The sequence below is a fragment of the Pseudorca crassidens genome, chromosome 17 (assembly GCF_039906515.1).
Source record: "Pseudorca crassidens isolate mPseCra1 chromosome 17, mPseCra1.hap1, whole genome shotgun sequence".
Taxonomy (NCBI): Eukaryota; Metazoa; Chordata; class Mammalia; order Artiodactyla; family Delphinidae; genus Pseudorca; species Pseudorca crassidens.
The window spans coordinates 67,647,139-67,669,930 of NC_090312.1; the positions used below are offsets into that span (position 1 = coordinate 67,647,139).

At 37.5% G+C, this 22,792-nt stretch overlaps 1 protein-coding gene across 5 annotated transcripts; it reads left to right on the forward strand.

Annotated features, from left to right (window-relative positions):
• The first annotated feature begins 2,998 nt into the window (after window positions 1-2,998).
• ELOC (elongin C) lies at window positions 2,999-20,376 on the forward strand. Of its 5 annotated transcripts, XM_067712039.1 has the most exons (5): window positions 3,052-3,066; window positions 3,345-3,407; window positions 12,962-13,015; window positions 14,935-15,078; window positions 19,953-20,376. In XM_067712039.1, the coding sequence occupies exons 3-5, from the start codon at window positions 13,012-13,014 to the stop codon at window positions 20,141-20,143; spliced, it is 339 nt and encodes a 112-aa protein (XP_067568140.1). In that variant the 5' UTR covers window positions 3,052-3,066; window positions 3,345-3,407; window positions 12,962-13,011; the 3' UTR covers window positions 20,144-20,376. The 5 variants fall into 5 exon arrangements, with proteins under 5 accessions (XP_067568138.1, XP_067568140.1, XP_067568141.1 ...); XM_067712037.1 differs by lacking the exon at window positions 3,345-3,407 and having other exon boundaries at window positions 2,999-3,066; XM_067712040.1 differs by lacking the exons at window positions 3,052-3,066; window positions 3,345-3,407 and adding an exon at window positions 3,669-3,756.
• Window positions 20,377-22,792: the final 2,416 nt, after the last annotated feature.

Consider the following 22,792-nt stretch of genomic DNA (forward strand, 5'->3'; position numbering starts at 1 on the left):
TAGTTGGCTGTTTGTGATTGGTTGTTTGTGATTGGTTGTAAATACCTTGAGGTATTTATAAGAATTGAATCTGGCTTAGCTTTTGGGTTGCTCACTAAACTACCAAGGCAGCAGAGCCATCTCAGTCTAATGGCCTCTTTGTATGATTACTTCAACAATACATTGAGGGACTTCCCTGGTGGCGCAGTGGTTAAGAATCGGCCTGCCAATGCAGGGGACACGGGTTTCGAGCCCAGGTCCGGGAGGATCCCACATGCCGTGGAGTAACTGAGCCCGTGCAGCACAACTACTGAGCCTGTGCTGTAGAGCCCGCGAGCTACAGCTACTGAGCCCGCACGTCTACAGCCCCTGCTCCACAACAAGAGAAGCCACCGCAGTGAGAAGCCCACGCACCGCAATGAACAGTAGCCCCCGATCTCAGTAACTAGAGAAAACCTGCACAGCAACAAAGACTCAATGCAGTCAAAAATTAATTTAAAAAATATATATATATATATATTGAGAGAACCTGAATTTTTATCTTCTGTTAAGCTTAGTTTCTTCCTACAGAAACTGTAAGCAAATGGAAATAATAATATTTGGTCTACTCAAGGTTTCTAAGTAGCTAAAATGAGATGATATTCTGAAAATTCTGTGCTATAGAATTATATGAAAGTGTCATTCATGGTTAAAAAGATTTCCCAATTCTTCGGCTTCCCTGGTGGCGCAGTGGTTGAGAATCTGCCTGCTAATGCAGGGGACACGGGTTCGAGCCCTGGTCTGGGAGGATCCCACATGCCGCGGAGCAACTAGCTCCGTGAGCCACAACTACAGAGCCTGCGCGTCTGGAGCCTGTGCTCCGCAACAAGAGAGGACGCAATAGTGAGAGGCCCGCACCGCGATGAAAAGTGGCCCCCGCTTGCCACAACTAGAGAAAGCCCTCGCACAGAAACGAAGACCCAACACAGCAAAAATAAATTAATAAACTTCTACCCCCAACATCTTTAAAAAAAAAAAAAAGAAAGATTTCCCGATTCTAGTAGTATAGAGACAATTTTTGAATATATACTATTTGAGTGGGATTTTAGAATGATACTAAGGCTGTTTACAAAATAAGCCTTGATTCCCCATTCATATCATCTGAGAGGGTCCCTTTAAAGATGGAGGGTGATGGAAAAATTGAAAATGGCTATCACTTGTAGAATGTATGACCACCATTATTGTATGTATTTTTTGTTTGTTTTTTGGCTGTCTTTCCTCCCCATCCACCAGCCCCCTTCCCCTCCTTTAACATGAGCTAAAGGGCAGAATGGTGTGATGGAAAAAAGAAAAGAAAAATTGTGGTAAAGCTAGTATTTTGATAAGGACCCTAAATGCTTCTTTATGCATTACTAGTTTCGAAAATAAATTACGAGAATCTTCGGGGAAAAGAATTTGTCAACAGATTATCAAGATCTTTTAAAATGTTCATATTCTAAAGAAATAGAAACATGGTCAAAGATTTCTGCAGATACTGAACACAGTATTACATGAAGTGATTTAAAAATGGAAATATGGTCAATGTCCAACATTTAAGGAAATAAGTGAGTCATGGTACATTTAGACAATGTTAGTATATACTGACAATAAAAATGATGCTTGTTGAGATTTTGGTTACAGAAGTGTGGGTTATTGAGGTTTGTTAAGTTGGAAAATAAATAGTATAAATAACCATATATATACACTGTATAATCTATGTAAAAGTGTATTAAAAAACCAAATTTATCTGCAATTTCTGCATTTTTATAAGCATATATTATATTGATTATTTCTGCATTTTATAAGCATATATTATATTGATTACATAATAAATAAAATTTTTAAGTAAAATTTTGTGTTTTTTAAAAAACAGTCCTAGACTAGATTAGCCCTAAATCTGGCTTTAGCTGGCCTCAGTTTCCTCACCTGGAAAATTCTATCATTCTCTAGGCAACTAACAGAGTGACCCTTATAGAATGTGATAATGCAATGAGGAAAAGGGAAAGTTTTGGAGAAAATAACACTTCTGAAGTAGAGGAGGAAAAGTATAATTGAAAATGGGCCCACATCCTTCTCTTCTCACCCCATTGCCTCTCCTCCCCACCAAATTCTACTCTGAGCTATTATAACCAAAAAACTTTGTTTAATAATTTTTGCAAAGGCTTTGAAAAATTTACCCAGGACGGTCTGTCCGGTATTGCTTTTGCAACACCTTTTATCTGCCAGATGAACTAAAAAAGTCTTGCAGGCAAAAGTCACTAATTAGGTCAACAAACTTTGGATCGCCTGTATCTGTTTTCCCTTTGCGGACATCATTACACAACAGTAGGAGTTGAGCAACTTGCAATGGTGAGAGTCTTGGCCCTACATTCCTTTCATGCCACAGTCCGGTAAACAGAGGGTGAACTTTATTTAGCTGTTTCACCCTTCCTGGAAGGGTGCCTAAATTTCACCAAGGGAAAGAGAGCAAAGACGGCTCTGATTTACAATAGCTCGACTTACAATTTCTTGACTATACGATGGTGTCAAAGCTATATGCATTCAGTAGAAACCATACACAATTTGAAATTTTAATCTTTTCCTGGGCTACCAATATGCAGTATGAAACTCTCTCCCCGGTGTTGAAGCTCCTAATCAGCCACCCAAACAGGAGGGTAAACAACCAATACACTTATACAACCATTGTGTCTTTCACTTTCAGTACAAGTAATCAATAAATTACCTAAGATAATCAACACTTTATTATAAAATAAGCTTTCCATTGGACGATTTCTGCCCAACTGCAGGCTAATGTAAGCATTCTCAGCACATTCTAAGATAAGCTAGGCTAAATTATGTTAGGTCTATTAAATGCATTTTCGACTTACGACATTTTCAAATTCCACTGGGCTTATCAGGACATAACCCCATCTTAAGTGGAGGTAAGATTTGTAAAAATGATAGGTGGATGGGGGTTGGGGGGAAGCGCGCCGGGGAGAGACCGGGAGAGAGAGGAGAGGAAGGAGGGGCAAAGGGGGCGTGGAGTGACAAAGATGGTGTCAGAACTGACTACTGGTGGCAGGACTTTCGGTGAGTGATTTCAGAATCCAGAAGCTGAGCAACCCTGTGTCTGGGAGGGGGCAGGAGGTGGGGGAAAGGCCTCAGAGTGGGGGTGGGGGGCGTGGTTAGTTTTCAGTAAACACTGAAAGGTACCGGGAAGAGAGGAAATGAGGCCAGCGATTTCGCGAGCTGTTGGGATGCTCTTCAACAAGCTCTGCAACTTTTCACAAAAGACAAGCTGCTTCATAAAGAGCACGATCTTGTTAGCATAGCAACCGCACTCCCACTATCCAATCTTTCCTCTGCAGATAGTCTCCGACCTCTACGCGTACCCCCAAACGAGCGGCAGGAACAACCTCCAAAATTACAAGGTTCTTAACATTCAGCGTGAGAAACTACAAGTCCCAGGTTGCAGTGCTGCCTCAACCAAACACGACACTACCCGCCAGATAAACTACAAATCCCAGGATGCAATGCTGCCTCGGCCCCCACCCCCCAGCCCCCCGACCCCCAGCACCTCTTTGAGGATGCAGTCCCCGCGGAAATCAGATCAGGATTGGCGCTGCATGCTGGGAGTCAAAAGACCCAGAATAGGATTGGTTGAGACTTTCCAGGGACTACCGTCCTTTTAGGCTTGGCCTGTGGGAGAAGGGAGGGGACGCTGCGCACTTCCTGTAGACGCTGGCGGGCGACGGACTCAGGGAGTCCCCGCCTCACTAGGTACTAATCTCCCGCGCGTAGAAAGCGTCCGTGACCCAGCGGAAGTGATTCCTCCAACTGCCCCGGAACCCACGGCGGCAAGCAGCTGGGGGTGGGGGGGCGGCCCTGGTGTAGGGGCTGTGGCGGTGCGCGTGGACCCGGTGCGGTGGCTGTGGTTGCTGCGTGGCTGACGAGTGAGTCTCGGTCTGGGGTGGGAACGGAGCTCCGGGCCTGCGTGGGGGACGGGGGAGGCTCCTAGTGGGCGCGCTCGCCATCCCACTTCCCACCCCTTCCCATTTGGGCGGGGAAGGAACGGAAGCTCTTAACCTTCCCTGGCCTCTTCGGCTCTTGGTTTGGGGGAGGGGAGAGGAGGGCGGCGGGACCTTTCCTGGCGCCGCTCGGTGGGCTTGGAAAAGGGTGGAAGGAGGGGCGGCGGCCGGCGAGACTGGGCCTCCTCGGGGTTAAACGCGGGCAGGGTGGAGTTAGGAGCATGGCAGCCCTGTCTCTTTCCCTTTTTGCTTTCCCCGGGTGCACTCAGATTCGTTCTTTCCTTGGGGTCAGCCCCTAGTTATAGAAGAGGGCCTTCGCTCTTCCCAGTTGCGGGACCCCGAGAAGTTTACCAACTTGTTGGGTGATCTCTGCCCGACTTGGTGTTTTGGGGCTGCCGTGCATCTGCCTCCCAGTCTCATCTGAAAGGAGGTATCTAGTGTCAAGTACAGTGGCCATTAAGTTTCTCTTATGGAACCTCTTTAATACAGCTATGGAGTTTGAATTATTAGTGCGAGCATTTCTACTCTGCATCGCCTTCAGTGTGGAAAACAACCGCAATCCTTTAGAGTTTTAAAACCTCATTTTCAAACTGCCAGATTTGCTTTCTGATCCCCAACTAGTTTCCTTTTTTGCTTAGTGGACTAAAATGATACGTCTCGGATCTCGTTGACATTATAATTGTGGTATAATTCATGATGTTGAAATATCACTGTTCACACGTGGATTCATTCATTTTGGAGATACAGTGGCAAGGAGACAACTATGGTCCCTGTCATCGTGGGTATTAAGTGCTTATTGCCAGTGATGATTTTGGCTTCATACTTAATTTTTAAATGACTGTCCTTTTTTTCCTTAAGTGTGAGATTTACCTAATAACTATCTACCATTCCAAAAAATATATATGGATATAAATTTATTTCAAATGGAAGATACTAGTTTCATTACATTATGGTAATTCTGTAATATAGTCAGTAGTTTGTAGTCAGAAGTTATAGTCAGTTCTATATATCAAGTTCCAAAGTAATATTTATATCTTATAAATTGCTTGTTTGGGTTTTTTGGGTAGATTTTTTTCAGTACTAGAAAATAATCTGGAAAATCTTTGTATTTACACTGGTATGTGTTAATGCATTTCAGCTAACCTGTCCTAAATGTTTACTGTTCCATTATTAAATAAGATCAGAAAAAGCTCACCCAGTGATGCTCAAAATTTCAAGCCTTGGTGATTAAGAAAACAGTAGTGCCATTCACTCAACTCTTTATTGAGCATCTTTTGTATGCTAGGTACTAAATGAGGCCTGCCCTCACCGAGCTTGAGGAAAGAGGCTATATATTATGTAAGCAAATACAGTTTCAGGTGGTGATAAACGTGAAGAGACTGTATCTAGATTAGAGTTAGATTAAGTTAGAGGACTAGGGTGTGGTGTCTGCTTTTGAAAGGAAGTGATCAAGGAAGACCTACCTCTCTGAGGCGTTAATGCTTTGCCTGGAGACTAAAATAATAAAGATCTGAAGGAAGAGTTTTTCAGACAGCAGTAACTGTAAATGCATAGACCTTAAGGGAGGAATGAACTTGACCTATTAAAATACTTAGAAGGCCAGTATGGCTGGACGTTAATGAAGGAAGAGTGATGGGAGATGAGATCAGAGTGGTTAGCAAGGAGTAAATAAGATGGAACTTTACAGTCCTTGTTCTGTCTGTAATGAGAAGCCATTAGAGGATTTTGTGCAGGGGAGTGATACCTGGCTTATGCTTTTGATGACTGATTGCTGAGTGGCAAACTGAGAGTTGGAGGAAAGTGGAAAAACCAGCTCCTAAGGAGGCTGGTAGCTCAGTTGCCATGTGGTAGCTTGAACTAGAGATGTAGAGTTGGAAGTTAGTGAGAAGTGGTCTGATTTGGAATGTAATTTGAAGGTGGAGCCAAATGGTTCTTACCTTCGCCCCAGGACGAAAAACAATTTGGAGGAGTCACCTGTTTTGCCCGAGCATCTGGGTGAACAGTAGCACCGTTTACTGGAATGAGGAAGACTGGGGCAGGTGAACTGGTTTCTGAGCAATAAAGCAGGAGTTCTGTATAGAGTGTACTCAGGTGGATGACTTTATACCGCTCAGAATATGTGCAGTAGGCAAGTAGGATATCCACTGCTGTTGCTCAGGGGAGAAGTCAGGCTAGGGAGGTAATCTTGGAGTCATATTTTACTTTTGATATTTAAAACTATGGACCAGAGGACATCAAGTAAAGAGTATTAATGGAGAAGAGGGCAGATGTCTGGGAGCACTCGGGTCAGAGGAAGAGCAAACAGTGACAGAAGCAGAAAGGCCAGGAGGGTGTGGAATCTGTAATGCTAAGGGAAGAAAATGTTTCAGAAAAGAGGGCGGAGTCAACTGTAAAACCCTAAGAGTAAGATGATGATGAAAAATTGACCCAGAGGGGACTTCCCTGGCAGTCCAGTGGTCAAGACTCCGCGCTTCCAATGCAGGGGGCCCGGGTTCGATCCCTGGTCCAGAGCTAGATCCCACATGCATGCCGCAACTAAGACCCCCGTGCAGCCAAATAAATAAATAAATATTTTTAAATGAATAAATAAAATAATTTAAAAAATTGACCCAGTGACCAAGTAGTTGAAATTTGACAAGAGCACTTTGAATGGACTAGAGGTCTAAAAAGTCTGATCAGTATGGGTTATAGAGAAGTGTATGGTAGTGATGATGTTACAGCATTTTGATATGTTGAATTGTGGCAGGACAAAGTCCTTGGATCACTGTGCTTAGCTGGAAAGGTTGGCCTTGCATAGGAAGGATCATTTTTACTCAACTTTTGAAACAGGAAGTATATGGTATATAGATGCAGGTAGGATGAAGGTGGAAAGATAAGGCAGTTGAAGTGACTTGTTTCTGTTTTGCTGGTGAAATAAGTGAAGTTGTCAGGGTAGGGAGGAGAGGTATGTTGGAGGTTTAGGGGATGCCGTGAATTTTCTCAGAGTAGGAAAGCCAGTTGACTAGGTAGGAGGATCAGTCCGACACCAAGTATCTGTTTAAAGTGTGTGGGCATAAATTTAAAATTGAGACCAGTCACAATGGTTGTGACTTTTCTTCAGCCAATTCAGTCTTTGGTTGAGGCCTGAGCTCGGTGGAGAATCGGGTTTGGCCAGGGTTGGGATTTGGGTGGGTAGCTACGTCAGAGGAGAGGGCAGGGAGTTAAGGGTGTAAGGGCTGCGAGGCACGCATGGTGCCAGTCTTCGTGAACTCTTCACAGTGGGATGAAGCAAGGTCAGGGTTGGGTTTATATTTGTTTACTTTCAGCCCATCATTTAAAGGTTCTTTTTAATTATTTTATTGTGTGTAGAATCTATAATTAGGTACACACTATATAGTGAAGTACTTGTTCATACTTTTTAGACCAAAACAAAGGAGTTCAGAGATCATTGTCTAAGAGGGAGATTAGGTAGGTTACAGGGTAAGGCAGACAAGACAGCCTCAGTGGGAACACACAGCACTCTAGAGCTCTTGAGTTGTGTGCTGTGTGGGAGTGACTCTTGCTTAATAAAGTGGGAAATTGGGAGTTATGGGCAGTTTGTTGTAGAGGGAGGGTGAATTTCACATGGGTTCAGTCATGAAATGGTAGAGCTGGAAGGGACTTTAGGCACAGTTGAGTCCAATTTCCTCATTTGGGAGATGAAGAAACAGAAGTCTTATCATTTAACCTATCTGGGTCTCAAGATAGAAATGTGCAGAGTAGAAATTCAAATATGGACTTCTAACGACACTGAGTTACTTTGCCAAAAGTATTAAAACTGCCTGCACAAGAGTTAAGTACTATAGGAGCATTGTTATAAGTTGAATAAGCCAGAATGAGAATTTTATCTCATCCTGAGATAAATAAATTCAGCGACACTATAAGCACATTCTAGGCAAGATATTCTGATGTCTTGTTACAAACTGGAATTGTGTAACTTCTGTCAATTTGTATTAATGGCCAAAGCCGCTCTTCTTGCCTCTTCAAATAGACCTAAACATTAGATAATTTTTGGTTAATGTAATTTACTTTGTTTTCCAAATTAATCATATTCTTACATATTGTTAAGAATAAGTCATCAGGCTGACTGACGATTGTTTCCTTCATGAGTGGCTTAGTTCCGCATACTTGTTTCTTTTTAAAAATCAGTTTTAAATCATAGTTTCCTAGTTATTTGTACTTTCAAACACGTATTTTTATGATTTTTTTTTGAAAATTGAAGTATAATTGACGCACAGCACTACATTAGTTCCAGGTGCACAGCATAGTGATTCTATATTTCTATACATTACAAAATGATCACCACAATAAGTCTGGTGCCATCTGTCACTATACAGAGATATTACAATGTTATTGACTATATTCCCCACGCTGTAGATTTCATCCCCATGACTCAGGACTCCTAACTGGCAGTTTGTACCTCTTAATCTCCCTTGCCTACTTCACTCATTCCCCCACCCCCTCCCCCGTGGCAGTCACTGGTTTGTTCTCCTGTATCTGTGAGTCTGTGGTTCTGTTTTGTTGTGTCTGTTCATTCATTTTGGTTTTTAGATTCCACATATAAGTGAAATCATGCAGTTTTTGTCTTTCACTGTCTGACTTGTTTCACTTAGTATAATACCCATGTTGTCACAAATGGCAAGATTTCATTCTTTTTTATGGCTGAGTAATATTCCATTATATGAGTAATCTTGTAGCATGTATGTGTGTATGTATCATATCTTTATCCATTCATCTATCGATGGGCACTTAGGTTGCTTCCATATCTTGACTATTGTAAATAATGCTACAGTGAATGTAGGGGTGTGTGTATCTTTTTGAATTAGTGTTCTTGTTGTCTTTAGAAAAAATACACAGAAGTGGAATGCTGGATCCATGGTAGTGCTTCCATGCTGTTTTCCATAGTGACTGCACCTATTTACAGTCCCACCAGCACTGCGTGAGGGTTCCCTTTTCTCCATATCCTTGCCAAAAATGATGATAGCCATTCTGACAGGTCTGAGGTGGCATCTCGTTGTGGTTTCAATTTGCATTTCCCTGGTGATTAATGATGTTGAGTATCTTTTCATGTATTTGTTGGCTGTCTGTGTGTTGTGTGTCTTCTTTGGAAAAATGTCTATTTAGGTCCTCTGCACTTTTTTTTTTTTGCGATACGCGGGCCTCTCACTGCTGTGGCCTCTCCCATTGCGGAGCACAGGCACCGGATGCGCAGGCTCAGCGGCCATGGCTCACGGACCCAGCCGCTCCGCGGCATGTGGGATCTTCCCGGACCGGGGCACGAACCCGTGTCCCCTGCATCGGCAGGCGGACTCTCAACCACTGTGCCACCAGGGAAGCCCATCTGCTCATTTTTTAATTGGGGTTGTTTGGGGTTTTTTTGATATTGAGTTGCATGAGTTCTTTATATATTTTGGGTATTAACCCCTTATCAGACAGATTGTTTGCAAACATCTTCTCCCATTCAGTAGGTGGCATTTTAATTATGTTGATGGTTTTGTTTGCTGTGCAGAAGTTTTTTACTTAGTTTGATGTAGTCCCATTTGTTCATCTTTGCTTTTGTTTCCCTTGCCTGAGGAGGCATATCCCAAAAAATACTGCTAAGACCAATGTCAGAGAACGCACTATGTTTTCTTCTAGGAGTTTTATGATTTCAGGTCTTACATTTAAGTATTTGAGTTTATTTTTATATATAGTATGAGACAGTAGTTCAGTTTGATTCTTTTGCAGTAGCTGTCCAGTTTTCCCAACACCGTTTATTGAAGAGGCTGTCTTTTTTCCCACTGAATATTCTTGGCTCTTTTGTCATAGATTAATTGATCATATAAGTGTGGGCTTATTTCTGGGCTCTCTGTTCTGTTCTATTGATCTATGTGACTGTTTTTTACATACTGTCTTGATTACTGTAGCTTGTAGTAGTGATTTGAAATCAGGGAGCATGGTACCTTCAGCTCTGTTCTTCTTTCTCAAAATTGTTTTGGCTATTCAGGGTTATTTTTATATTTTTTTTTTTCCAGCAGAAAACATGAGGTTAATAGGTGAGAAATCCCTCATTTTACTTAAATGACATCAACCTGTACCTATCATTCTAATCTGCTTTTTAAAAAATTAACAGTTTATCTTGGTATTTCCATGTTATTATATATATAGGTTTAACTTTTCCTTTTCACTGCCCCATAATATTTCAAAAGTATAAATATACTATTTTTGTTTAGTATCACCTATTTCCCCTTCCCTCCAAAACTTGGTTCTTAGCAAGTTTTAATGTTTTAGTTTTCTTATTACCATTGGGGTCAAACATTTTTATACAGGTCTATGAGCTATTTGTATTTTTTCTTCTGCTATTTTTCTAGAGTTCAGTGGGGTTTTTTTACATTTGGTTCTTTAAACTGTAGTGTGTTTTTGTGAGTGATGTCGGTTAGACATCTAACCTTATTTTTTCCAGGTAAATAACCAATGTAAAAAAGCAAAAAGATACAAAGAATAGATTTGCAGCTGTTGCTCTCATCTACTTAGCTAATCCAAGCAAGTCAGCTGAAAAACTATTAGAACTAATAAGAGTTTGTGAAGATCATGGAATACAAGCTCAACTTACCGAATTTAAAAGGTTTTCTTTAAAACACCAGCAATAACCTTTCAGAAAGTATAATCGAGAAAACAGATCCCATTCATAATGGGAACTATAAAGTACCTAAAAGTAGACCTAATGAGAAATGTGTAATAACAAAATGTGGACTTGCCCAACTCCTTAGCAAAAACATGTTTATCACACTATTGTAATTAAAACAGTGGGGATATTGGTCAGGTATAAACAGATTGATGGAACAGAATACAGTCTAGAAATCCATGTAGTAATATAGTATATGATAAGGGTAACATTTCAAATCAGAAAAGGGATGGGCTGTTTAAAGATCTTTTTGGTGTTCAAAGATACTAGGATAAAAACTGATTTCAGTGTAGGCCCTAGGCTAGAATTTCTAAGTATTTGTTAGATAATAAAAATCTAAAAAATAGAAAACTATAAAAAAGTAATGTTTCTGTATAACACTCTAAAAGCACAATGACATCAAGCCTTTGTTCATGTCTTCTGCCTGGAACTATTCTCAACCCACTGTTCAACCACTTCCTCTTACCTACCTAATTCATATATACCTAATTCGGTTGTGGAGTAGATGTTCAGATGTTCACACTGAGATTTTGTAGCCCCAAACTTAGATTTGTATAGGTTATTTGTGGGTTAAGTCCTAATTTAATCATATTTCAGATACTTTTAACTTCCACATAGGAATCAGTGTTTACTCCTAATTGTTAGTGTTGATTTACTCTTTCTTTGTTAGTGATGGGGAGCTCCCTCCTCCCGCAACCTTGACCCTTTTGTAAATGATGGAATTGATTTACTATGTTAAGAAGTCTGTAGAAAAACTGTTGCTACCCAAAGGGCTTCTCAGGTGTGACTTTTCATGGTTGCTTAGCTACTGCTGGTTAAGTAAACAACCTGGGTGTTTTGCTCTGGAGATTTTCCAGAGAAAAGTTGGCACTTGAAATTCTTCTTCTTCTAGCTTTTCTAGCATGTTTTCCTTTTTTTGTGTTTTAGAAGGAGTACAAAGCAGTATGAACAGAAGAAAATAATAATGACTGATAAATTTTTTAATTGCTTACTACTTTGACCAAAAAATGACAGAGTACTGTTTTTAAATATTAGATAACTATCTAAGGATTTATATCAGCACCTCTCAGCAGTAGTGGAAAAGAAGTTTTAACAGGAGCCAGAATTTGTTACCATGGTGGTATGGAATAATGGAAGGGAGCGTGGGCTCTAAAGCAAACCTACCCAGGTTTAAATTCTCATGTTGCCACTTAAGCTGTAGAAGCCTTGAGCAGGTAGCAGCCTCCTCATGTTTTCTCATCTCTAAAATGGGAATGATAATTCCCCTGTGGAAGTGTTGTTTTAAAATAAGACAATGTATGCAAGGCATTTAATGCAACGTTTACACTCATTAGGCCCTCAAATGGTTGGTAAAAACGTTACATTGCCCCTGCTGCCTTTCTCTCACATTAGACATGGTACTTTAAATACCTCCCTACATGCTTGGGGAGTGTTCTAGACTAACATTTAATTTTTCCCCTGACTCTGTCAACACCTGGAGCATTCAGCTTCTCTATACATCAATGATGTTTTTTAAGGTGAGGGATTACATAGGTTTATTGGTCAGGAATTTCTTAGAGAACAAGATAATTAGGATACACTGTTTTTCTGATAATGACATAAAAAATAATATTCGGATGAAAAAATCCTCCTTCGAAGAAATGCTGTTAAAATACAAATTACTGAAAACATGAGCTCTTTTCCTTTGGTAGTCATTTCTTTCGTGAAATTTAAGATTTCTCAAAAATTAAATTTTTTTTTAACACTTCGTTGTTACATCTCAGAACTTTGGTAGCCTCTGTGCAGAAGGGATGGAACAGTAAAATGTATTATAGATGTGCACACTTACATAAGAAGAGGGCAAGCCTTACCTTTTTTATTCACAGGAAAGCTACTTCACATCCTTGGATTTATCATGTTGTCATTCATTTAGCAGATACTCGCTTTAATGTTTACCAGTATCTAGTAGCTATAGTATACAAAGATGATTAAGGCCAAGGGTGTCTCCTTCAAGTTCAGTTCAGCTCCTAAGGAACAACATATGTGTGTTTAAACTGTTGTCAGAATAGTTACCTTAAAAAGGCGGGGGGAAAATCTGTATTTAGACTTTACTGTCCTGGAGGTGATCATCTTCTCTCAGATGTTCAGAAACTTGATACTGTTCCATATTGTGGTGGCTGGGAAACTTACATAGCAGAGAGAGTCCTTGCACTTGTAACACCAAGGACGTATTAAAAAATAATGGGAAAACATGTTATTCTGGCATTAATCTCAATATAGTATTGTTATATTTCAGGAAACTACTAAAGTTCCTGTGGACTCAAAGTAGAATTTCATAAGAACATAATGGGTAAGTTATATAAAAGTCATTTTGTAGTTCAATTAGTTGAAGCTTTCTTCTCAAAGATAGGCCTTTGAAGTCAGTGAATGCAAGTAAGAAAGTAGAGTAGACTGAAATTAGTTGTTTAAATCAGCAGCTTATGTTTATTATATATTTCTGAAAAGCAGATCAGTAACATTATTATGCCAAATTTAATTTGTGATTGCTAGTTATTGTACCTTAGGAAATTAGAAACTCTCCCAACATACATAGAAAGTGGTTTCTCTTGCCAAAAAAAAAAAAAAATACTGGAAGTATAAATTTAAATAATTGATAATTTTTATTTTTGTTCTCAGAGGTTGGCAAAAACTGCTAAAAATCTGTACTCTTGAATAGTCTATAATTAGAAGTTACATGCATCTTTATGAGTCCCCCAGCTTTTTATTATGAAAAATTGCAAGAATAATACACTATAGCCTTCACTAGTTAACGTTTTGTCATATTTGCTTTTCCTGCGTGTATACGTTTGTATGTGTTTATGTACCCACATATACACACAAAAACACACATAAGCTTTTTTTTCTGTTCTATTTATTAATTGTACATGTAATACTCCACACCTAAATGCTTAAGCATGCATCTCGTAATTCAGTCCATATTCAGAATTTCAGTTTTTTCAATAGTGTTCTTTACAGTGGGTTTATTATTTTTAAATCCAGGGTCCAATCAAGGATTTACTTATTGCATTAATTTATCTCTTTTGTGTTCTTTAAACAGTTCCCTACTTTTGGGATTGGGTGAGGAGTGAGGTCTTTCATGACTCATTTAAATTTAGATTTGTCTGAGTATTTCCTCCTCATTAGATTCAGGTTAAACGTTTTTGGCAGTGGTAGTACGTAAGTGACTTTGATATTTGTTAATCTCAGTTTTAGGGATTTCTAAATTAATAACAAATGAATGAGTAAATGGATGTTTGTAACTGAACAGTACTTCAGCTTCATCCTCTGTACTTCTTGCTAAGTCTTACTAAGTTTTTAGAATAAGCCTTAAGATATTTTCTTTCAGATATTGGTACCATAAAAATTAAAATTCTGTCGGTACAAAATTGTAAAGTTATACGTGTGAGAAAAGATCTTAAAGGGTTGTATAAAAATACATACTCCCTCAGAAAGTTACGTTGAGCCAGTTCCTGTGGCTGAAGCCGGCATGGTGGCATTGAGGATAGCTGGTAGCTACCTCACCTCTACTTTGAATTTTTAAAGATTGATTATTTGTCTGTAGTCATTGTTTCAATATTCATGCAATAATTTAAACTGGGCAGTAAAATTTTTTGATCGTTTTTTTATGGATCAAGAGTAAAATGCTGAGTAACGAAGGCCCTAAATTTTAGAATACGGGGCTTGTCAGAAGTTGCGCTCACATGGCATATGAACATTTATTCATAAACACACTATGCATCTTACTTTAAAAATGAGTATTTCAGGTCATAGAATTAAAGTTTTACTATTTGAATATTTTCTTTTAGTCTTCAAATTTAAATGTGCTGCTGTGTTCACAAATTGTTAATACTTCCATGAAAAATACTGGTAAATTTTCATCTAAAGTAAACATCCTTGGGAGTTCCCTGGTGGTCCAGTGGTTAGGAATTGGCGCTTTCTCTGCTGTGGCCCATTTTCAATCCCTGGTTGGGGAATTAACATCCCAGAAGCCATGTGGCCAAAAATTAAAAATAAAAATAAATAAAGTAAACATCCTTGAATGTAAAGTTTATTCTGATATTGGAAAATATTTAGAGAATAATAAAATAAGGAGTTAAAAAGTTTAAAATCTTGGTGGCTATTACTCTCCAGAAATGTTTCTGCTCTGAGTTATTCATATACTAACCTTGGTAAACCTGTTTATTTTTAATAAATTTTGTGATTCAAAAATTATCTTACTACATACTTTAGATGGAGAAGAGAAAACCTATGGTGGCTGTGAGGGCCCTGACGCCATGTATGTCAAATTGATATCTTCGGATGGTCATGAATTTATTGTAAAAAGAGAACACGCACTAACATCAGGAACAATAAAAGCCATGTTGAGTGGCCCAGGTAGGTACATTTCTTTATTTCCTCTTAATATATCCTCACTTTTTTAATGTTTGATGAATGTGTTTTCAAGTTGAATTAAATGACTCATAACATTAAAAGAAAGATAGTAACTGTTCTAACATTAATTACTGCATGGTTATGTTGCATTGGGAAAAAAGTGGCTTCTGCTATTTCCTGTTTTCAGTTATTTACCATAGTTTCAATAAAACCTAATTGATTCTTTTGTAATAGGAAGCATCATTTTCCTATGTTTCCATGGTCAGTTCACCACAGAAGGACTCTGGTGATTTTTGCTCCTGGTTACATGTAAAGTTTACCTATAGAAGTTATTGCTTCCCACATATCTACTGTTCCCATTTTACCTCAAGAAAATTTTTCTTGAGGGTTGGAATTTCCGGAGCATAGGGTAATTCTGTGTTTAACTCTTGGAGGAAACGCTGAACTGTCTGCACAGTGGCTGAACCATTTTACGTTCCTGCCAGCCGTGTACGAGGCTTCCAGTTTCTCCACATCCTCCCTGACATTTGTTATTTTCCATTTTTCTGATTGTAACCATCTTAGTGGGTGTGAAGTGGTATCTCATTGTAATTTTGCTTAGCAATTCCCTAATGACTGATGAAGTTAAATATATCTGCTTGTGCTTGCTGGTCATTTGTATATTTTCTTTTGACGCATATCTATTCAATTTTGTTGCCCATTTTTTAATTGACTTGTCTTTTTGTTGTTGAGTTTAAGAGTTCTTTATAAATTCTGGACACTTTATAAGTTCTTTATAAATTCTGAACTTTATTAAGAGTTCTTTATAAATTCTATATACCTTATGAGATAAATGATTTGCAAATACTTTCTTCATTCTGTAGGCTGTTTTTTCTTGATAGTATCTTTTGATGCACAGAAGTTTTTTATTTTGATGAAGTCCAATTTATTTTCCCTTTTGTTGTTTCCGATTTTTGGAGTCCTGTCTAAAAATGCATTGCCAAATTCAATGTCATGAAGATTTACCTTATGTTTTCTTACAGGAGTTGTGTTTTAAGCACTTACATTTAGGTTCTTGATTTTAAGTTAATTTTTGCATATAGTGTGAATCAGCTTCATTCTTTTGCATGTGGACATCCCATTACTATTTGTCAGAGAGACCATACTGAATGGTCTTGGCATCCCTGTTGATAATCAGTTGACCGTAGGTATGTAGGTTTATTTTTGGGCTCTCGATTTTCCATTGATCTATGTATCTGTGGTTATACCAGTATCACGCTGTTTTGATTTCTGTAGCTTTGTAGTAAGTTTTGAAATTGGGAAGTGTGAGGCCCCCAACTTTGTTTTTCTTTTTCAAAATTGTTTTGGCTATTTCGGATCCTTTGCAATCCCTTTTCTATATTTTTTACTATGGAGATTTTAGAACATACACAGACTTGGAGAGAATAGCATAACACACCTTCCTGTACCCATCAACTAGCTTCAATAGTTGTCAACATTTTGCCAGTTTTGTTTTGTCTATTATCCTAACTTTTTTTAAAAGAGTATTTCAAGCAAATTCCTGACATTAGGTTATTTCACTTGCAAAATCTATGATAGTCCCCCTGCAACCTCCCCCCTGCTTTTTTTTCCAGACTATCAATTTTACTAGAAACAAAGTTATTTGTATAATGTCCACATCCAGGTTATACTTAATCATGTTTCATCTTGTAAATTCATAATTAGAACTCTAGAGCCTTGAACAGAATCCAGTTTATCTTTCTAGCAAGAATACTTTATAGGTGGAACTCTTGTAGTCCTATTGTATCACGTCTTTTAGCAATGTCAAGACTGATCAGTGGGTTCCAGAGTTATCAAGCTGATTTGTCCATGAGCAATTCCCCAGTCAGACTTTCATATAATATTTAGTTTTAGCATTCACTGTGATTATTGCTGAGATTTACTTCATTTGGAATTATAAAACAGAGATTTTCTAATTCTGTAATTTCTTCTGCATTTATTAGTTAGAACTCTCCTATAAAGAAGAACTATTTGGTTACGCTGAAATATAGTCTGTACGGGAAAGAAAAGATAAATGCTTGATTTTTTTTTTCCCCTTTACGTGCAATTTTTCAGAGTAAAGAATTGGTTCTCCAGCATCCTCCAACAGTAAAGAGTGTTTGTTTTGTTTGTTTTTTTGCATATATACTTTTTATTGGATATTTTTCAGTTAGGTGCAGTCATTCTTACTGATGCTCAAACGGCTCCGTTTTTATGCCAGAAGGAGCAGATCAGGTTGGCTCCTGTGTCCTTTCGACACAGTTTTATTAGCCTTGAATAGCTATACTACTTTCTGTAATAAAAAAATTTCTCAGGTTCATTTTGTACATTATTCCTCAATCCTAAAAACAGCCATTCATTAAAGAGCCCTGGGGTTTGGGGGGGGGGGTTCGGTTTGATTTTTTAATGGAAAATGGTACTTAGATACCCCACTGTGGGTGCTAGCAATACTCATTGCTCCTGGGTTGAAGTGCTTTTAGACTTTTCTACTGGACAGAACTAGGATGTACTTTAGGGGAAAAATCCCGATGCCAACAAAATTTTAACTAAAAATTGAGATTAAAGGACTTTTACAAAGTCTGATCTCCTTTAATTTAAAAACAAGAGTTTTATCTTTGAAGCTTCAAACTTTCGGCACCAAACTAATGTTTGCATGAAAAGGAATGAATTACTGATGCATGCTACAAGGTGGATGCACCTTAAAACATTATGCTGAGTGAAAGAAGCCAGACACACATTGTTGTATACTTCCATTTGTATGAAATATCCAGAATAGATAAATCCATAGAGACAGAAAGTAGAGGGGAGTTCCCTGGTGGTCTAGTGATTAAGGATTCGGTGCTTTCACCACTGTGACCTGGGTTCAGTTCCTGGTCAGGGAACTGAGATCATGCAAGCCGCGCAATGTGGCAAAAAAAACCCCAAAAACATAGAGAAAGAAAGCAGGTTGGTGTTTTCCAGGGGCTGCGGTGTGGGTTTTATTTGGGGTGGCGAAGATGTTTTGGAACCAGATGGAGAGGATGGTTGCTCGGCATTGTGAATGTACACTGAATTGCACATCTTAAGTTGGTGACTTTTATATGAATTTCTTTTTTCTATTATTATTAATTTTTATTGGAGCACAGTTGCTTTACCATGTTGTGTTAGTTTCTTGCTGTACAGCAAAGTGAGTCAGTCATACGTATACATATATCCACTCTTTTTTAGTTTCCTTCCCATTTAGGTCACCACAGAGCATTGAGTAGAGTTCCCTGTGCTCTACAGTAGGTTCTCATTAGTTACCTATTTTATACATAGCAGTGTATATATGTCAGTCCCAATCTCTCAATTCATTCCACCCCCTCTTTCCCACCCAGTAACCATAAGTTTGTTTTCTACATCCGTGACTCTACTTGTTTTGTAAATAAGTTCACTTGTACCCTTTTTTTTTAGATTCCACTTGTAAGCGGTATCATCTGATATTTGTCTTTATGTGTCTGATGTCACTCAGTATGACAGTGTCTCAGTCCATCCATGTTGCTGCAAATGGCATTATTTTCTTTTCTTTTGGCTGAGTAGTAGTCCAATATATATATATGTACCACATCTTCTTTATCCATTCATCTGTCAGTGGACGTTTAGGTTGCTTCCATGTCTTGGCTATTGTAAGTAGTGCTGCTGTGAACATAAGGGTGCATGTATGTTTTCGAATTAGAGTTTTCGTCTTTTCTGGATATACGCCCAGGAGTGGGACTGCTAGATCATATGCTAACTCTATTTTTAGTTTTTTAAGGAACCTCCATACTGTTCTCCATAGTGGCTATACCAATTTATATTCCCACCTGTTATGCGAATTTCACCTAAAGAAAACACTAATGTTTGTCTAGTGTCAAAGGCTTAATAAGTGCCTATTGGTAATATTTCATACATACATTTAAGAAAGAGAGTTTTCGTTATTGGCAAACAAAAATTTACCTCATTGCTATGAATTATCTGCTGAATCCTTCTTTCCTTTCTGCGCATCCCATCCTACCCCCAACCAATAGACAATTACTAGAAAACTTTTAAAATACTACATTCTCAGAAAGTACATTTTTCTGCCTTTTATATTCAGTGCACAGTGCTAGTGCTAGACTGCCAAGAAAATATTTTATCCCAATAGTAAAGAAATCATAGAGCTAAAGAAATTGAGAGATCACTAAAAACAGTGTATGAACTGTTATTAAACAAAGGGAGGAAGTAGCTTATGAGAGCTCATTAACATGACCGTATTTTTAAAAACTAAAGGGGAAAACAATGCATTTACTCTCTTGAAAAGATTCTTTAAGGATAGTGTTTTCACTTATCATTTATATTTACATGACAACATAGCACAGAGCTCTTGCTGGTCTATAAGTACTTAATTCCCTAGACTGAGTCGTTTTAATAAAGATTTTTTTTATGTTTCTACTCAGAAATCTACATATTTCATTTGATGCTAGTTGGGTTTATCCTTTTTGCATTATATTAGTTTTGCTAGGGCTGCCATAACAAAGTACCATTGACTGGATGGTTTAAACAGAAATTTATTTTCTCACAGTTTTGGAGGGTGGAAATTAGAGATCAAGGTGTTGACAGAGTTGGTTTCTTCTGAGGTCTCTCTCCTTGCCTTGTAGATGACTGTCTTCTTCCTGTGTCTTCCCACTGTTGTCTTACCTCTGTGTGTCTGCAGCCTCATCTCCTATTCTGATAGGGATGCCAGTCATATTGGATTAGGGCCTTAATTACCTATCTCCAAACAAAGTCACATTCAAGTATTGGGGGTTAGGACTTAAACATATGAATTTTGGAGGAACACAGGTCAGCCCATGTATCACGAACAAATTCCTTTTCTTTTCCAGGTCAATTTGCTGAGAACGAAACTAATGAAGTCAATTTTAGAGAGATCCCTTCACATGTGCTATCAAAAGTATGCATGTATTTTACCTACAAGGTTCGCTACACTAACAGCTCCACGGAGATTCCTGAATTTCCAATTGCACCTGAAATTGCACTGGAACTGCTGATGGCTGCAAACTTCCTAGATTGTTAAATAAAATAAATTATAATAAACTGTTAACTTTTTTCAGTATTTAATACCTGTAGTTCAGTTAGTAATTTTTTCACATATAGCATGTTGCCTGTGTGCAATTGAACTTTAAAGTTCATTGCAAAGCAGATTATCTTGTTCTTTTGCATAGCAATCAGAGTTGAAATTTGTTTGCTACATCAACAAATTAAGGACATTTTCACAAATTGAGAAATAAACAAATATGCCAATTCGTAGGTGGTTTTGCCTTATCCTTTGGATGTGATTTTTAAAATTAGAGCAGTGATGATATAGTAAATGCTGAAATTTAGGCATAAATTCAACACGTTCTACAGGTAAATAATGGGGCTACATATTTTTATGTTTTTAGTGTTTTTTTAAAAACCTATTCTGATCTTATAGCTGTCATTAGCATTACTAGGGTTATGCAATTGCATATAATTGCATTATAAACATGTTTATAACTTAGCCAAAATATTGATTTTTATAACTGTCAAAGACATGAGAGTTGAAATTTCTTATGTGTCTTTTGATAAACTGCAGTATTGTTTAAGTGTATCTTGTCTTTTTGTTTATTGCTACAATTTAAGAACTTTATTTAAAATCAATTTTGGAAGATTACTAGGTACAGCTTTTGGAGCAGAGACTTTTTGAACTTTAGCCACATGGTCAACAAGTAAACTACATGACTTCAGTTTCATGTGCATTGTGCATTTTGGCCAATCCATTGTATAAAGTTTCCTTTGCAGTATTCATTCTTACATAGTCCCTTGTTGTGATTACACTTCTCATTATTTAAATATGTTTTAAAAGACTCACTATGAACTTTTTCATCTAGATCCTAAGAACAAGGCTTCTCTGACAATTCCAGTCTTCCTCCATTCAACTGAAATATTATAAGAAAAACGTGGAGAGATGCAGTGCAAATCTAATAATGCACTTTGATATAGTATATTAATTATCTTCTGTTAATTAAAGTATGTCCCACTAGATATGATATCCATAATCTGGGTCTTCTACTGAACTCAAACTTATAGAAGAGGTCATTCAACTTTTACACTAAGACAAAAAAAGTTTGAAGAACTATAATAGAGCGTCTCTGCTTAGTCGTGGAAAAAGAAGCACTAGAGTTGGGTTTATTATTGTCTCTATCTTAGTAGTAAAACAAAGCTGTTATTATAGGGTCTATAAATTTAAGTCTTCAGCTTACTTCTTTAAGACTGGTTCAATATGGACCAGTTTTTCTGGAACCTGCAAAGACCATAAACAAGATCAATAAAAGTAATTTTTCCTCTTAGAAGACCTAACATTGTTATTGAAAGCAATTAAATATAAATGTTAGTTGCATATATTTCAGTAACATCTTAAGACATACTGTTACATATTTTAGTATAGAATTACCAAGTACTAGAATTATATTCTGCTACTTGGTGACAAATAATGCCAATTATAAACCTAAGTTGTGATCTTAAAGGTCAAGGTGATAGCTAGAATACAGTTTAACTTTGACCCATTTTAGTAGGTTACTTTATATGTTAGGTCCAGAAGTTACCTTAAGTTCAAAATATTGAAATAGAACTGAAAGATTAGGAAAAACTGTATAGCTTGCGGCAAATGATACTTGCATGTTAATAAAGACTATTGACTGAAAGGTTTGATGAACACTTGGTGTTTGATCTTTTTAGCCTTAATTTTCTCTTTTTCTGAGGATGTATGAAACTATTGGCTTCAGGACATCTTGCCATATGATTGAATAGCAGGAATTTTTATTTGGTTCAGTTTAAGAGATGATTTTATATAGTATTGAGACCTTAAATAGTTTTCTGACACTTGGTGATTAGTTTACTTTTTGAATTATGTGCAAATCTACCCAATACTTTTTCTGCACAGAAAATAGTACCACAAAATCCTTTGTTTTATTCAGTTACTATTTCATTTTTGTATTGTCTAGATTATTTTATGCTTTTTAGACTGCTTATCTTTCATGCAATTATTATTGGCAGATAAGTCTCCTTTTGAAGAGCTGTTAATATTGAGGAATACAATCTACTATAAGTAAATTCAGCTCATGTTAAAAGAGAAATACATTTAGAGACATCTTGCTATATATGGAGCTGTCATCTTAGCTGTGGGTCGTTTTGCTAAACTTATCAATTATTCTTTCAAAATGGTACAGGTATTCTGAGAAATTATATAAAGTTGCTGTTAAAGATTGAAGAGTGTTTAAAGCTAGTAATTCCTATCTGTGTAGAGGAAAATTCATACAAATTAACAAAGCTTGGTTGTATTTAGACTTAGCAGTGCTAAGTTGAGCTTCTGCTTAGTTATATCTAAGTTTGGTAAAACACATAAGATCTGGAAATCAATAGATGCAGTTGATTTTATATATAGTGTTTTATTTGCAATATATAAATCTCATTTAATTCCAGGCTAGTCATATTTGTGCTAAGTCTTTATATTCCTGTTAGGCTATAATAAGAAACTCTTAAATATTATATATCACACCTAATGGTTTGTTGGTTTAAACAAATATTTATTAGTCTAGAAGTATTTTGGTATATCACAGCACCAAACTAAGAGTTAAAAAGTATAAAATCTTGTGCTAATAAGCCAAGTTATCTTGAACAGGTGACTGGTTCTTCATTTCACTTC